Source organism: Aedes albopictus, unplaced genomic scaffold (assembly GCF_035046485.1).
Source record: "Aedes albopictus strain Foshan unplaced genomic scaffold, AalbF5 HiC_scaffold_265, whole genome shotgun sequence".
NCBI lineage: Eukaryota > Metazoa > Arthropoda > Insecta > Diptera > Culicidae > Aedes > Aedes albopictus.
This window is the reverse complement of record NW_026917052.1, coordinates 1-17,833: the sequence shown is the minus strand read 5'-3', so window position 1 is coordinate 17,833 and position 17,833 is coordinate 1. Positions and strand designations below refer to the sequence as shown.

The window sequence follows — 17,833 nt, the reverse complement described above, 5'->3', positions numbered from 1 at the left end:
CCACAAACGTTCCGATTCATCTATCTTCCACGTTGCAGCCTATCAGATTCTCTATACTGAATCCTTTGGTGTTGCCATACTTCCGCTTCCGGCTGCTGGCAAAATCAAACCCAACCAATTTAGTTTCGGCGTAGGTGTCGACCACATTTAGGTCCTCGCTTTCAATCGCTCGCTTTAGACTGGTGTATTTGCCGGCGGCTATCGTTTCAGGCATAAAGTTGTCCGATTCTTCGTAGGGATTCATGTAGAAAGATTTTTGTGACTTATCCAAATGATGATCCTGCGAGGCGTTACTGTGCTTATCGGAGTGGTCTTCGTCATCTTCGCAACCATAATCTTCCGGTTCGTGATGTGGAGGCTTTCCCGCCGGACCTATTGTCTCATAGTCCTTGATGGAGTCCTTTTCCGTCGGAGTGTAGCGGCCATTTTGATCCAGAAAAGATTCATGTTGAATCGGCTCATGGTCGAAGTTTTTACTTATGGATTTGTAGTCATCATCACTTTCCACGTCTATCTTATCATCATTTGAAAGATCCACATCGTAAGGACTGCTATTGTCTCTATTCCCGACGGCCGCAGGAGACAGACCTCCTCGACTCAATGCCGAAGAAGACGGATACCGTTCGTCTGCACCACCCATAGGAACGTGATTGTTGGTCTTCGTAATGTAACCACTATTGTCTCTGCTAATTGAACTATTGTTATTATTATTATTATTGCACTGCAGTCCGTTCACACCGTCTTCGTAAGAACCACTGGGTCCCCCACCACCTTCACTATTGTACCCGTGGAAAAACTTCATCGCATTCGTAATCTTCATGCTGTCCGAATTGCGCGCCAGGAACTCACTATTCTCCATCACTGCCACGTTCAAGTCTTCCATTTTACCTCCGAACAAGTTCAGCTTACTGTCCAACATGAAATCTCCCCTGCCCGGTATCCCCAGCCCATTGCCGAACCCGCCCAAGCTGCCATGCGGCGGGAACTGCATCGGTATCACCGGCACCGGTTTCCGAATCCAAAACGGCGCGAACGGGTTGAACACTGCCGGGAAGCTCATTCCCGGCGGGATGGTGGTTCGTTTGTAGCGTTTTCGTCTTCGCAGGAAGCTACCGTTGTCGAACATGTCCTCCGCCAGTGGGTCCAGGGTCCAGAAGTTACCCTTGCCGGGATTTCCCGGTTCGCGGGGTATCTTGATGAAGCAGTCGTTTAGGCTCAGGTTGTGACGGATGGAGTTTTGCCAGGCGGGGAATTTGTCCTTGTAGTAGGGGAATCTGGGAAAGAAAGAAATTTTACGAGGATAAGAATATTTGTATGTTTTTGGCACTAAATGTAGTGAAAACTGCCCTATTTCTTCCACTTTACAGTTTTTCAAAGCTTATCCAGCATTTTTATCAGATTTTTAGAGCCCAAAGGGTAGATGCATGGTGTACTTGATATCAGATAAAAAATCAAAAAACTTTCCATAACATATCAAAAAAATCAAAGATGTATACCGCATTTAGTTCACTACTGGACTGCGAACTGCGACATTATAAGTGCGAAAGCGTAAATAAAAGTGCGCGATTGCATCAAATCAGGTTGATGTCTTCGGCGCACTATTTCTTCAATCTATGGAGAACAAGTGCTCTGAAGACACCGAGTTGATATGATGCAATCGCGCACTTTTATTAGCGTTTTCGCACTCGTGAAAACTAGTGCGATAGTCCAGTGGTGAACTAAATGCGCTATAAGCTTTTTAGTTCTAGTTTTAGATTGATATCAAAAAAACCCTAGTTAATCCACCTAGCGGTGCTGGCGCCTTTCTCGTGCCTTCGAAAACCCATTTCAACAAAACTCAGGTGACATGTTGATGAATACAGTTTCTTACCGATTTTGGCAACACGAGGTAAATTTTATGTTGCCAAAATCGGTAAAAAATAATGATTTTACAACTTTTATGCGTTATTTTGACTTATATTATCAATATGGACTATTCACAAGTTACAAAACGCTCCCCGTAGGTGACGTTCATAAATTACGCCATGTTTAAAAAAATTGTCGTTTTAATTCATATATTTTTTTTAATAGAGGTAAAGCAAAAATCATGTACTTAAGATGATTTCGCGATAAAAAAATTTTGTCAAAAATTTGTGGTGTCAAAATCGGTACAAAAATGTTGCAAAAAACGGGTGTTGCCAAAATCGGTAAGAAATCGTTGCCAAAAACAGGTGTTGCCTGAATCGGGTGTTGTTAATGTTAATCGAGTGTTATTAAAATCAGTAACACTTTCATACACAGTTTTTTTTGATTACCGACTTCGGTTAAATTTTACTGGGTTTTTGAACTGCTGAAAACCCGGTATTTTTTTTCGTTACCGAAAAGTCAGTAAGTGAATAAAATGCCAATCTGTCACACATTACTGAATAAGTCGGTAATTTTTTCGGAAGAAATATTTACTGGGTTCTTCAGTTAATGTTTATTATTCTGCTTTTGGGAGCCCCACTTTCGTCGCCAAACTCCCCGATAATTTTCCCCCCCTTTCATTCATTTTCCATTGATTTCTGGATTGGCGGATGGTGGATTATCTTGCCTCTTTCACATAAAAATCTGCTGTTACAAAGATAGTTTGCTTTAAAGTGTTATTTGAACGGTTCTTCGAACTTGTACGATTCTTCTCTCTCATTTGACATCAAAAGTTTCCGGCGGAGAATCACTTCGTCGTTTGCACAATTGCCGTATGCCGTATGTAAATAAGTAACACAGTCGCAGATTTTTCTGGTACTTACTTGGCAATGGAAGCTTGGCAACGCAGCCGGAAGGCCAGAATTCATGCTCCCGCAGGAGGCACAATCAAAATATGCCGGAAAATATTGAATTTATGAACTTTTCCCTGCTGCCGCGGTTATGGAGTGGTTCAATTGTTGTGATTTGACAGCTGGTCACAGAAGCAGGTTTGTTTTTGTTTTACTTTAAGAAAATTTCCAGTAAAATTACATGTTTTTGACGAAGTTCGGTACTTGCGGTTCTTCCCCATACCAAATATCCTCATATTGCATGGTTTTAAGACTCCAATAAACAGCCGTCATCTTGAATTTTGAGCTGCCATTTTGGATATACTGGTCGTAATTTTTGGAGTCCACACATCTTCCCCATACCAAATATACCCATATTGCATGGTTTTGGAGCCGAAAACTCCATGAAATAGCCGCCATCTTGAATTTGGAGCCGCCATTTTTTATTTTAGACCGCCATCTAGTATATTCTGAGCGCCATGTTTAGACAGCGAACATCTTCCCCATACCAAATATACCCATGTTACATGGGTTTAGGGCCTTAAACTCCATTAAACAAGCGCCATCATGAATGTTGAGCTGCCATCTTGGATTTTAGACTGCCATTTTGGATATTCTGATTGCTATTTATGAACTCCGGAAATCTTCCCCATACAAAATATACCCATATTGCATGGTTTTAAGGCCTAAAACCACATTAAAATGCCGCCATCTTGAATTTTGAGCCGCCATCTTGGATTTTAGACCGCCATCTTGGATATTCTGGACGCCTTTTTTGGATACCCGACATCTTCCTCATACCAAAAATATCCATATTGCATTGTTTTAAGGCATAAAACTACATTAAATAGCCGCCATCTTGAATTTGTAGCCGCCATCTTGGATATTCTGGTCACCATTTTTGGACTCCGGACATCTTCCCCATACCAAATACATACACCCATATTTCATGGATTTAGGACCTAAAACTTTATGGAATAGCAGCTATCTTAAATATTCAGCCGCCAAATTGGATTTTTGATCGCCATTTTCGATAATCTGGTTTTCATTTTTGGACTCGCGACATCTTTCTTATACCAAATATACCCATATTGCATGGTTTTTGGGCCTAAAACTACATTAAATAGCCGCCATCTTGGATATTCTGGCGACCATTTTTCAGTTCCGGGCATTTTCCTTATACCATATTGCATGGTTTTAGGACCAAAATTTGCAACCGCCATCTTGGATTTTAGACCGCCATCTTGGATATTCTGGTCGCCATCTTGAATATTGGGCCGATATTGGGGATTTTCTGGTCTTCAGTATTAATTTCCGCACAAAATTCGTCAACCATGCTAAAGGTTACAAAAATCGGCGCAGCTTGATGTGTCGCATGATAGGGCTTGGTTCAGTTTTATATATGACCAGTTCCACCGGGGCTGGTCCGGATCACTAAAATGGCCATAACTCCGGAACGCCTTGACCGATCGTAACCATTTTCAATAGCAAACAATGCGGTAAAATTCCAGTTCGATTCGTGCTAAAATCCATAAAATCCATTGACTGAAGTGCCTTAAAAGTGAGTGACCTTTTTTTGTACACAGACATACATACACACATACACACATACAGACATCAACTCATTAGGGCAGCAGGGACGGATGTCCTGGGGCCTGACGCACCCCCCCGCTTGCGAGTCAGCCGCGTAGTTGCCGGCTAAGAATAGGACTACTAACCCCAATTCAAGGTGTCAAGCGACCCGTGCCGAGGAATGAGTGATCGAGGGGGTGAAAAAGATGCTCGATCTTTAACGGAGCCTGTGGGGCACCTGGGCACCCCCCACAGTAAGCTGTCCCTTACCGCGTTAATGCAGAGCTCTGGCGTGGTGGACATTCTTTCTCGTGCGACTCGTGGGAATCAAATATGAGTAAAAATCTTAAGAATCAAAATTCAGGTGGAAGTAGCGGTGCGATCAACCCCTTCGCAAGAAGCGGGTTGATGAGGTCTCCTACAAGGAGAAGCGAGGAGTCAGGTGCTGGAAGCTGCTTACGCAGCTCAAGCGTGGGAGCTCCTGTCCACTCCACGGCAAGCCAGCCGGCGGAGGTCATGGACGGAGCATGGTTGCTGAGGGCCATCAGCCAAGTTGCAGAAAAAGGACGGCCCGCATTTGAGGTAGCTGAGCAGCAGCTTGGCAAAATTATCGACTTTGCGACAACTAAGTCGAATATAAGCAAGGACCTGAAAACGGCCTTGCTTCGGCTTAGGGCGTCTGTCGATAATGCCAAGCAGGAGCACGCGGTTGCGTTGCTGGCTGCAGCAGCGGCGGAACCCGCAAAGGAGAAAGCGTCTAAGTTTACACAAACGGAGGCCTTCTCCTTCGCGGGTAGTCCGAAGAGAGTGGAAGCGAATGCTCGCGACAAAAGCGACAAGCATTCGCAGAAGCGGGCGAGGCAGCCGTCAGGTGAGGAGCTGTCTGGCGGCGCCCGCAAGGCCAGGCGTATAATAACCCCGAAAGCCGGTGGTAACGCTGGAAAGTCGGACCCCAGCCAGGGTTCCCGGAAAGCTGGGAAGGGTGGGCCTGAAAAGGCCGGCCCGTCCCGGAATGATGGGAACAAGGGGTTGCGACCAATGGTGGGCCCTCAGCAGCCACAGAGCAGGGCGATCCAAGGAGAGGACCCTCCTTGGACAAAGGTAGAGCGGAAGAGGAAGAAGAAGGGGAATCCGCAGGCAGAAGTGCAGGTCGCCAAGCCAAGGCGTAGGAAGGCAGGTGCCAGGCGCGAAAAAGGTGACGCTATCGTCATCAAGACCGAACAGTCGAAATACTCGGACGTCTTGAAGGCGATGAGGTGCGACGCCAAGCTCGAGGGTCTTGGAGCCGACGTACGCAGTATCAGACGTACTCGTACGGGCGAAATGATCCTGGAGCTTAAGCGCGAGAAGGATCACAAGGGCGCCGCCTACAAGAGGCTGGCAGAAGAGGTCCTTGGTGATGGAGTGGAGGTGAGGGCTCTTACGCATGAGGCGACTCTGAAGGTCAAAGACCTAGACGAGATCACCGAAGCGGAAGAGCTCGTCACGGCACTGCGGCAACAGTGCGATGTTCAGGTGGCCGCCACAGCCGTCAGGCTGCGGAAGGGGCCAGCAGGGACACAGATAGCTCTGGTTCAGCTACCTGTGGCGGACGTTAAAAAGTCCGTTAAAGTAGGGAGTATTAAGGTGGGCTGGTGTGTATGTCACCTGACATTCCACGAGCCACCTGAGGTTTGCTTCAGGTGTCTGGAACCAGGACACAAGTCGTGGGACTGCAAAGGCCCCGACAGGCGCAAACTGTGTAGGCGATGCGGCGCTGAAGGTCATAAGGCCCAAAGCTGCACGAGTCCGCCCATCTGCATGATCTGTACCGGGAAAACCTCGAAAAACAGACATGCGATGGGTGGTCCAGGGTGCCCGGCCTTTAAGAAAGCCGCAGTGAGCAACAAATCACAGTGCAGGTAACGCAGCTGAACCTGAACCACTGTGATGCGGCTCAGCAACTGCTTTGTCAGGCAGTTTCTGAGTGGGAGACGGATATCGCCATCATTTCGGACCCATACCGAGTACCCGCCGGCAACGGCAACTAGGTCGCGGATGGGACCAGAAAAATGGCGGCGATATGGACGACGGGTAAATACCCCGTTCAGGAGTTGGTGTCTACTACCTATGAGGGCTTCGTGGTCGCCAAAGTAAACGGGGTCTTCTTCTGTAGCTGTTATGCGCCTCCGCGGTGGCCGATCGAGCAGTTCACGCAAATGCTGGACCGCTTAACGACCGTGCTCACAGGGCGAAGGCCGGTGGTAATAGCGGGCGACTTTAATGCCTGGGCCGTGGAATGGGGAAGCCGTTTCACGAACCAGCGGGGTCAGATCCTGCTAGAAACACTGGCCATCTTAGATGTCGACTTGGCTAATGTCGGTACCAAGAGTACCTTTAGTCGAAACGGAGCGGAGTCAATTATTGACGTGACCTTTTGTAGTCCTGGCCTAACAAGTAGTTCGAACTGGAGAGTAGATGATGGCTACACTCACAGCGACCACCTGGCGGTTCGCTACAGTATCGACTACAATAACAGCAGACAGCGGATAGAAGAAGAGGCGGCTAGGCCAAGGCCAAGCCCTCGCAGGTGGAAGACATCATACTTCGACGAAGGGGTATTTAGGGAAGCGCTCCGCCGTGAGCGAAACTTAATCGGTTTAGACGGCGACGAGCTGGTAGCGGTGCTCTCACGTGCGTGTGATGCGACCATGCCTAGGCGAGTCCACCCTAGAAATGGGAGGCCACCGGCTTACTGGTGGACCGACGCGATTGCGGACCTGCGCCGCGCCTGCCTACGGGCTAGGCGGCGGATGCAGCGAGCACGATCAGAGGAAGAGCGAAACGAACGGCGGGTGGTGTTCGCCGCTGCAAAAGCCGCGCTTAAGACCGAGATAAGAGCAAGCAAAAAGGCCTGCTTTGAGGGTCTCTGTCAGAGTGCCAATACGAACCCGTGGGGTGACGCCTACAGGATCGTTTTGGCCAAGACGAGAGGTGTGATGGCTCCTACAGAGCAATCTCCAGAGATGTTGGAGGGGATCATTGGAGGACTTTTTCCGCGTCATGATCCTAGTCCTTGGCCTCCTTTCGTAGGACAGCCGGGGACTGGGGCTGGCGATGAGGAGAGGGTCACCGATGTGGAACTTGCGGGGATAGCTAAGTCCCTTAGCGTAGGTAAGGCCCCAGGTCCGGACGGAGTTCCGAACTTGGCCTTAAAAGTAGCTATTGCAGAGGCTCCCGAGATGTTCAGGTCTGCTATGCAGAAATGCCTGGACGAGGGAGTTTTCCCAGAAGATTGGAAGAGGCAGAGCCTGGTACTATTGCCAAAGGCGGGGAAACCACCCGGAGACCCGTCGGCATATAGACCAATATGCTTGATTGACACGGCGGGGAAGGTGCTCGAAAAGATCATCCTCAATAGAATGTTGCGGTTCACCGAGGGCGAAAATGGTCTTTCGAGTAACCAGTACGGCTTCCGGAAGGGGAGGTCCACCGTAGACGCTATCTTGTCGGTTACAAAAACCGCCGAGAAAGCACTCGAGCCTAAGAGGAGGGGAATTCGCTTTTGCGCGGTAGTGACTCTGGATGTAAGGAATGCGTTTAATAGCGCCAGCTGGTCTGCTATTGCCGATGCGCTCTTGCGTCTGGGGATACCGGAGTACCTGTACAAGATTCTCGGAAGTTACTTTCAGAATCGTGTACTAGTCTACGACACGGAGGTGGGTCGGAAGTGCTTTCACATAACCTCAGGAGTCCCGCAAGGTTCCATCCTGGGTCCGGTGTTATGGAATGTCATGTACGACGAGGTGTTGAGGTTAGAGTATCCAGTGGGAGTGGTGATTGTCGGATTTGCCGACGACATTACGCTCGAAGTCTACGGTGAAACGATCGAGGAGGTAAAGTTGACTACCAACCACTCGATCAAGGTTGTGGAGGCGTGGATGCAGTCCAGGAAACTGGAGCTGGCTCACCACAAGACAGAGGTGACGGTTGTTAACAACCTGAAGTCGGAGCAGCAGACGGAGATCAGTGTAGGAGACTGTACTATCCTGTCAAAGCGCTCCGTCAAACACTTGGGCGTGATGATCGACGATAAGCTTACCTTCGGTAGCCACGTCGATTATGCCTGTAAAAGAGCCTCCACAGCTATTGCGGCACTGTCCCGGATGATGTCCAATAGCTCTGCGGTGTACGCCAGTAAGCGCAAGCTTCTGGCTAGTGTTGCTACATCCATACTTAGGTATGGCGGCCCGGCGTGGGGCACCGCGCTAAGTACTAAATGCTACCGACGGAAGCTGGAAAGTACTTACAGGCTTATGTGCCTGAGGGTTGCGAGTGCGTACCGTACCGTGTCACACGACGCTCTCTGCGTCATTACTGGTATGGTGCCTATCAGCATTCTTATCAGTGAGGACATGGAGTGCTTCGAAATGCGCGGCACAAGAGGCATACGCAGGACTGTCAGGATGGCCTCTATGGTCAAATGGCAGCGCGCGTGGGACAGTTCCACCAAAGGAAGGTGGACCTATAGGTTGATACCGAGGGTAGATAGTTGGATTAATAGGCGCCATGGGGAAGTCACATTCCACCTGACACAGGTCCTTACAGGTCATGGTTGCTTCCGACAGTATCTACACCGTTTCGGGCATGCGGATTCTCCCGAATGCCCAGTGTGCAATGGTTCAGAGGAAACTGCGGAACACGTTTTGTTCGTGTGCCCGCGTTTTCGCACAATGCGTGACCGCATGCTTGCCACATGCGGGGAGGACACAACTCCGGACAACTTGGTCCAGAGGATGTGTAGGGATGAGTTTGGCTGGAACGCCGTTTCAACGGCTATTACCCACATCGTCTGGGAGCTACAGAGGAGGTGGCGCGTGGACTCGGAGAATGGCTAGTCCAGATGCAGTACAAGAGGTGGTCCAGGGGTTCGGAGTCGGCTTCGTAGGTCATACCGGTGCCCTGCGGTCGAGATCGACCCTTACAACGATTAAGTGGCCGCGGAGAGGAAGTCCCGGTAGCGGTGCTGTCGTGGCGTCGGTCTACTGGGTTGATCCAAGCCTGCGGTTGGAAAGGGGTCCCCGGCAAGGGTCGGGGCAGGTGGAGACCCTGCCGTCAGCAACCTACGGATGCATCTGATAGGGCCTGAAGGGTAGTGATACCCTTCCTTTGCGGGCAGGTCAGATCGGATTGCATGTGGGCATCAGTTCTTGATGTCCGCTCAGCAGTAGGGCGCGGGCGGGGTTGACTCTGCCCGCCTTCCGAGGACAAAGGGAGTGGCGAGGACCACTCGGGAAACTGGCTAAGCGCCAGCATGCTACCGTGATGGACTCTCCAAAGCGAGTCATCGATGTTCGTTGCTGCAGGCTACGCAGCTAACCTTGTGGGTGCGATGTGCACTAGCCCCTCTCTGAAGCAATACCTTCTTGGTGGTTCCGGAGAGACGTAGGGTTTGGCGACCATAGGAATGGTTTAGTGGGTACGAGGAGAGAGTAGTCCTGGCTTTTACTTTTGTTATAGAAGACGGCCTCAGACCTACACTACCCTAACCTTCTGTTCTGTTCTGGGTGTCTGTTGAGCAGATTATCCCCCTATGGTTTAGAAGAAAATAAAAGACATCAACTCAATTCGTCAAACTGAGTTGATTGGTATGTGACTTGACCCTCCGAGCCTTCTATCGAAAATTCGTTTTTTGAGTGAACATATAGCCACAGACAAACAGACGTAACACTTGTGAAATTTCCATCGACCACGCTTTTAACGATCATTTTAAATTTTCATAGTTGTGGCTTTCACAACCAGAGGCGCGCGCATCGTTTTTCTATGCGTTTGAAGTTTCACACTAGTGCCTTCTGTTGACAAATTGCACAACACAGTGATTCGTGCAACTTTTACACCAGGTGATGGTAGTGTGAACTGGGCGGCAAAAAAAGCAAAATGAAATTTCTATCCGCCTTATTCTGAGGTTTGAAAACATTCTTCTACTGTCATTTGCGTGTGTCTAGAGCATTTCAAGCATTTCAGGCGTAGTTTGTTCAAAGAAGTTTATTGATAGACAGGGGTTATTCTTTTGAAGGTATCGCTCTTGTGATCAATTCACCTAGTACATAGTGACATGAAAATTCAATTTTTACCATATGTGAACTTAGTGTACTGATGCTTTCAGGGAAGTCTTGTAAACGACTCTAAAACATCAGTTTTTCTAGATCTTTTTAAAAAATTTCGATTGTTCTACAACATGATAAAATCCATGTTTCATTTAATGATAACAAATTTGTGTCTTCAATATTTTTTTAGATTTTTTGAAAATTTCGGTTACGAACTATCATATTTTACATCTCGATTACAAGATTACTCAGAATGAGATGCAACAAAATTAACACCTTTTAAATACTTATATCATATTCAATTGAAAAATCTTGCTCCATTTTGCCTCTGTAATTGTTAAAAATATGTGAAGGCTATTTTCTTACCAAAATTCCAGAATATCTAAAAATATAAAGGCTACAAGGTTGCCGTCTTTTGAAGATACGTTTTTTTTCATATAAAATAACTTTGTAGAATCAGACACGAATGCCACTACGAAACGTGGTAAAGTGTCTTTAATAAATAATAATAATAATAATAATTTGTAGCACGTTTGAAAATTCTTCAAAATATTTGACAAACAGTACAACAAACTGATTTTAACAAGTAGTCTATAAATAATGGCTCGTATTTCTGAAAGTTAAACAGAAAGAACAAATACTTTGTTCGTCCAGTTATCTTCTATCTTATTTATATAACTTATCTAAGAACAGAAACACACTATCTTCACTTATAAAAAATCGAATTTATTTTCTCTTTTTTTGAATTTTAACTGCGTAACCTAACTTATAGTTCTATTGTCTGCTAGGGTACAGCGGAGTGACTCTCAAGTGGGTGACAGCTGCACTTGGTAGAGCGCCTATCAGACTAGGAAATTATAATAATCAAATTTATAAAATATGTACAATAGGTCAAGCAATAGGTTCATGATGTAAAAAATTCGAATGCAGTGACATACGTGGAACCGTGCATAACTTGCGACCGGAACGTCCGTTTTGGATCATCTTTGTTTTTCCTGTTAGTTTTCACCCAAGGAAGGTTTATGAGGCACAAAATTTCGAGAAATTGAAATTAACACAAAAATGATTTTCATACATTTTGAACGGGGACTCGTCGGGGACATGAATTAGGAACGTAAAAAAAAACGCAGTAGGCAAGACAACAATTGCCGAGGACAGCTAGTAGTTATGTTATAAACTAGATGCAGGATGATGTTTAAATAACTTAAACAAAAACTATACTGGTTTAATCAAGATAATAACTTTTTGTGTTGTAAGCAGTCTAAAATTATAACAAAACGTGATATAAATCTTGGCTTCAAAATAACTAGTTTCTATCATTATTTGATACAACTTTGTAACAATACTATTTGAACGCCAAAGAATCAAACCGTAAGTATATTACAATGAGTTATAACCCAGCTGTTATAACATAATGTGATATGATTGTGTTTTAACTGTTATGTACACCACACGCAGAAAAAAAACTATGTTAAAATCAAAAATATTTGACGTAAATTCAAATAAATTGTCAATTTGTTCAGGCCACAAAAATAAAGCTGTTTGGAACAAATCGAACGTCACATTTGAAGCTAATGCAATGCATGTTTGAAACAAAAATGCATCTTGTGACAGATTATGTTAGAAATAAATGTAAAAAGTTTTGTTTTTTGTGGAAGGTCGGCTCTTCGGAAATATTTGTTTTCCCATAAAACTTATTAAGTCATTTCCTTTCCTGGAAACACTACCTCCCGTGTTGTACGGGAACGGGGGGCTCCTCAATGGATATTGTCGAAATCAATATGTAATTGCGTTAGTTTTAAAAAAATAAAATTTTAGTTTTAAATGTTCTATCAGTTTACCGAATAAACATGAATATTTTTGTTTCAAACGAACGAAATTTGTCTCCGTGTAGACATTTGAAACAGAAGTATAACACTATAAGTTATAAATATCAGGGTTAGTTAGAATTATGCTACCTTTTTGTTAGAAACTTCCAGTCGAGTAAATGAATTCAATCAAGGTGCTAGGGTCTTTATCTAATGTCCGTCATATTAAGCACCGGCCAATAATGATCGAGTTTATCCTTGCACCTCGCTCAATATCTCATGACCTGTTTGGTTTCAATGACTAATTCATACATTAACTATCATATAATGTAAAAACATATTGTAAAACAACTACCATTTTCATAAATAATAAGATTGAATAATTGTCCGTCGAATTCTATTTCCATCTAGTTCACGCCTATTTCGGTCACAATCAGAATTCAATTTCCGGCACACCTTCTACGTTACACTATGTTGCACAGGATGATTCTAAATTTTTATTTGGCCGTAGGTGAGGTGTTTAGTTTCAAAGTCCATCAATCCAAATCAAATCATGTGTTCAAGGCACGATTAAGCAGAAAGCTTTTAAATTGAGATGGACTAAGCTTTAGAATAATGACCAAAGTATTCCAATTAATATGTTTGCCCACAAGATCATACTACACTTTCACAGTGCAGCAAAGAAATGTTGTTCAGTGGTTGTGAAATACTACAATTCGTATGCAGAAAATCTACGCATACATCCTGAGCAAAGTCCAACAACAAAGTATAGAAAATTAAAAACATGACTTGTATTCAGCAACAAATTCACTCATTTTGATATGCTGTCATTTCAAATTATTGTAAATATTTAGTGTTAGAATAGTTTCCATTTGTACAATTATATTATTGCATTTATGTTTTGATATCAACCGAAAAATTCTACCACAGACAAACAGAAGTAACACTCTTCAAAACGACTTGGCACATGCATTTGACGATCAAATCAAATTTCATTTGATCTTCGCGAGCCTTTCACCAGAGGCGCTAGTGTTTGATCACTTTGACGTTTGCCAGTGTACACGTTGCTGAATGATGCATACGAAAATTACAGGCTATTTGTGTAGTAGTGTGCGGGCTACACAAACGTCAAATCGAAATCCATCATGGCCGACAGTATCCCGCGCGGTTCTACCAACAGGTAGCAGTGTGCTCATGTAAAAGACACCGGGCAAAAGTTTTGGATGAATTTCTTTTAAGAGTTACGTCTGCTTGTCTGTGATTCTACATTTAACTACATTTATGGATTTTTAGTTTTTCATGCACTGAAGCAGGATTTTGTTCCAACTTGCTGTTACAGGAACATTTTTTTTGCTCTCATATTCGATGTTTTAACAGTTAAAACGACCAAAACATGGAATATTTGTAATTATTGGCTATTTCTCGTCTGATATGTCGGAAATTAGATCCTGACAAAGTAGGGTCTTGGACAATTTGGGCAGGAGCACCTTAATTGGACACTTGCTGAAATATTTCAGTCAATTTCAAACCAATTGATATGAATTTTTGTACATGGCTAGATACTGTTAATACGCACAGTGGCCCACACATATATAAAAAACATTTTTTTTTTAAATGCCAAGTCTTACCTTCTGAATCAGTTGTTTTGAACTCCCAGAAGCAACGTTCAAAATTTGAGCAAAATCGATAAAGCCTAATGTTTCACTTCACTTTACCTAGGGTATATTTTTTTTTCACGGACGTAAGATCACTTTGAGGTCTTCGACAAAGTTGTGTGGCATATAATCATCCACAAAAATACCAAAGAGTTTTAATAATCTACGCTTACAGCGCCACCTAGCAGCAAAATTAGAAAACTTAAGATTTCTGCATACATTTGACCAAGATTTCCCCTACAAATTTCAAGCTTGTTGAGCGCCACCTTAGGCTTTATCGATTTTGCTAAAATTTTGAGCGTAGCTTCTGGGAGACCAAAACAACTGATTAAGGAGGTAAGACTTGTCATTTTTCAATTTTTTTGTTCTTCATATAAGTGTGGGTCACCCTAGTGCGTATCTTACCGTATTCCAAAAACCAAGTCAATTGGTAGAAAATTTTTGAAACATTGCTGGGATAATCCTAGCAGGAGTAATTTTGGAGGAATCTCGAAATTATTTTCTAGAGAAATTTCGAAAGGAACTCCTGAAGTAACCTCAAAAGGTATTCCTTGAGAAATCCAGGATAGAATTTCTGGTAGAATCACGGGAACTCTTCCTGGAGGTACCCTGGTAAGAGCTCTTGAAGGAATCCCAGACAGAACCTCTTTAAAAATTTTAGAAGAAGCTCCTGCAAGAACCTGGGGAACTTTTGAAGGAGTCCTAAATTAACCCCAGGCAGAATCTCACCAAAACTGCTTGGGAATCCCAAAAGGAATTCGTGGAGGAACTAGTAGAGGAATCGAATTGGCGGAGATATCGTGAAGGATTTGTTGGAGAATCCCGGATGGAATTTCTATGGAATCCCATAGAAACCTGGAGCAGTTCCACCGTGCTATTATAAAGTCATAATTCAGCACACTTTCCCACGCACGGCAACCCAACATTTTGAATTAAATCAAATCACTCATGAAAACCTAGCGCAATTTTTCTAAATCGGAAAGCTGACGAAAGTCCGAATTATAAACAACTATGAAACGTCAAAGACTTTAACAAATTTACCTTAGCAACCGCGGCATATCGAAATTCAGCATTTAAGACAACTGGCAGGCATTATTTAGAATAATTAGCCACAGAAGTCCATTGTCGTGACTTTTCGTGTGACTAACATCTAGTTTGCCACGCCTTTACAGCGTCAGCAGCGGTACTAGAAGTGTCAAATTAATTTTATTTACCAAAACAAAAGATGCTCTTCAAGCTGGACGCTTAAAAACATTCAATTATTACAATGAAATTACTTTAATTAAATAGGAAAAATTACTACAGCGCCATTGGAGTTCTAGTGTATTTCTATTGGCTTATCCTTCACTTTGCGGACACCGTCTTCAGCCCAAGGCTGCACAGACTGAATGAAACTTAACACTAGACAAGGGACATACGGAGCATGCACCAGTGGATACGGAGAAGAAACTGTTCTCACGAAAAGTTCCATCACCCGGAGCGGGAATCGAACCCTCACCCCACAACATGGTGCGATTAGAAGATTGGTGACCCTAACCGCACGGCTACTAGGTGGCCAATGAAGTTACAAACACAAGTACTCACATTTTTCCCCTAATAGAATACTCAATTTGGAACAACTTTCCCGAAGACTGTGTGAATTTATGCAGCCATTTTTGTTTTAGGGTCATGTATGACCCCTTCGGCCCCAATGAGTTAACCTTCCGTAACTCGCGCGGTTGGCCACCACCGCCAGCACCACGCTAATGCTGAACAAAAAAGGCGATATTTTTCAACGTGTTGTACAAATTACTACAGCACGATCGCTCGATTGTTAAGGAAGACTTTGAAAGGAAGTTATTCAAAGAAGTTTTCGCTATTTACAAATAGGGTGACTATGGGTATTATCGGAGGGTTTGTTCTCTTCATCATGAGGGGTTTTCATTGGCCAAATTGCCTGAAACTTGGTTGAATATATCAGCTTGGTTGGGAAAGATTTGAGACTAACTTTGAGTTCAATAGGATTCAAAAAAATCCTCCAAGACGAAGAGAACGAAACGGCTGATAATACGTTAAAACATAAATAAACCATCATGTGACCTTCCCATTGTAACTAGTATACTTATGCTGTCATTGCCATTTTTATTCCAAGAACTGTCCATACCGTGGAAACATTAATGCACCATCCCCAACATACCTGCTCATGATAAATTCACATATTCCACTGAGCGTGAGTTTCTTCTGCGGCGATTGCAGTATCGCCATCGTGATGAGCGCAATGTACGAATACGGTGGCTTCACCAGAGCCTGCTGCGTCCGCGATGATTTCGAGTTTCCGTTTCCGCTACTTTCATTTGCGGTAACACCATCTCCACTGCTGGTTTCGCCGTCGCTGGCGGTATCCTGTCGGTGATTGCTGCTGGAACTACTGTTGGAGATATTGCTGATGGGACCTGCACTGCTGGAACTGTTATGGTTAGTGCCACTGTTGCCATTTCCGCTCGAAGGGGTTTGATGTTGGTGATGGGGATGATGATGCTGATGCTGAGGATGGTGCAACTGATGATGCGAATGAGGATGGCTCAGACTGCTGCCACCGGGTGGGCTGTGGACTCTGAGACTGGACTCGTGTGATGTACTGTGCTGGTGCATAGATGAGATAATTGTCCCTCCTAGAACTGGTCTTAAATCCAATGGGGAAGACGACGAAAGAGGCGAAATCGAGGGGAGCATTTTTCACTTATATTCACTTCTCTTGAAATTTGTTCCAGTATTGTTATTTCAGGATAGTTTTTCTTTTGAAACACTGATACACTTTAGATTAGATCCCATGCTAGCATCCAGTTCGTAAAAGTCCTTTCACAATAGTGATCAAAGTCGTACTGAACGCGCACGCCGTATATCCTTTTTGTATCGCACGTCGGAATGACTTCAAGAGACTAACCGGAGCTCTCGCTTCTTCCGGAAGACACACCACGTCGCACGTCGGCGTTCGGGATAAAAATGAAAATGTTATTTTAACTTTGTGGAAAATTGTGAAAATTTTGCGCTCACGTATGCATGATAATGGCGCGCGCGTCAATCGCAAGCAAAAACTCGTAACTAAATGTTATCCATTCGTACACCGAGATGTTCGCGTTCTCTCTCTATCGGCTAACATCCACACACAGACAGGATGCGACGGATGTTATCCCCCTGCTGCCAGAGGAATTCCAACCAACACCCCTCCTCACAGTCAGAGTCGTCCCTGTAGACGACATCCATAGGAGGATAGGTCCTTGTGCTATGTTGTAATAATTTCTCTTTCCGCCGAGATCACACAACCCTCGTTAGCGTAAGCTCTCCCGTTGCCGAGTGTTCCTGGCCGCAGCCAGCTTGCGTTCCTCTCATGCCACATGGCCGGCCATACGCTCACCCAATCCACGCCAGAGCTAAGGACATTGAGCGAGATTGTATTGTAACCTCCACACCAGTAGAGTACCAATCCGGATGGCAACAGCAACAAAAGCACACAGAAGAAATTTCCCCTACCCAGTCCGGGGTGGGCTTTAGGGTGTGGCTTATTTTTGGAATTTCTTCGAACAAAGCTAAAATATTGATAGATTTTGATACGAATAATATGTTGACAATTTATTATGCAAAATCAACCCATTATTTTTAAATCGTTTTCCCAAATGTATTTCTTCTGTTTATCTTAGAAGACACAGTTTATCCTCGGCTGAAACGCTGAAAGTTAAGAAATGATATTTTAATCAGATTAAAATGCTTTTAATATTACGCGATAAAATGTAACGATTCTACGTATACTATTTTTTATTTTTTTTCAAAAATCCTTTTTTTTTGTTGATCATCAGTACGAACGACGCAAATTACTTTGGGGAGTTCAGCTTTTTCGATCGAAAACGTCAGATAAACACGAAGGAATCAACATTTTTGAAATCAAATCATACGCATTTTAA

The 17,833-nt window shown here is 44.2% G+C and overlaps 1 protein-coding gene across 1 annotated transcript; it reads right to left on the bottom strand.

Moving 5' to 3' along the window:
- Positions 1 to 16: 16 nt before the first annotated feature.
- Positions 17 to 17,397, bottom strand: LOC109432855 (fork head domain-containing protein FD3-like). The gene is made up of 2 exons (XM_019709204.3): positions 16,072 to 17,397; positions 17 to 1,274 (listed from the first exon to the last, which is right to left on the bottom strand). Exons 1-2 carry the CDS (start codon positions 16,605 to 16,607, stop codon positions 17 to 19), a joined length of 1,794 nt encoding a protein of 597 aa, XP_019564749.3. The 5' UTR covers positions 16,608 to 17,397.
- Between the last annotated feature and the right edge of the window lie 436 nt (positions 17,398 to 17,833).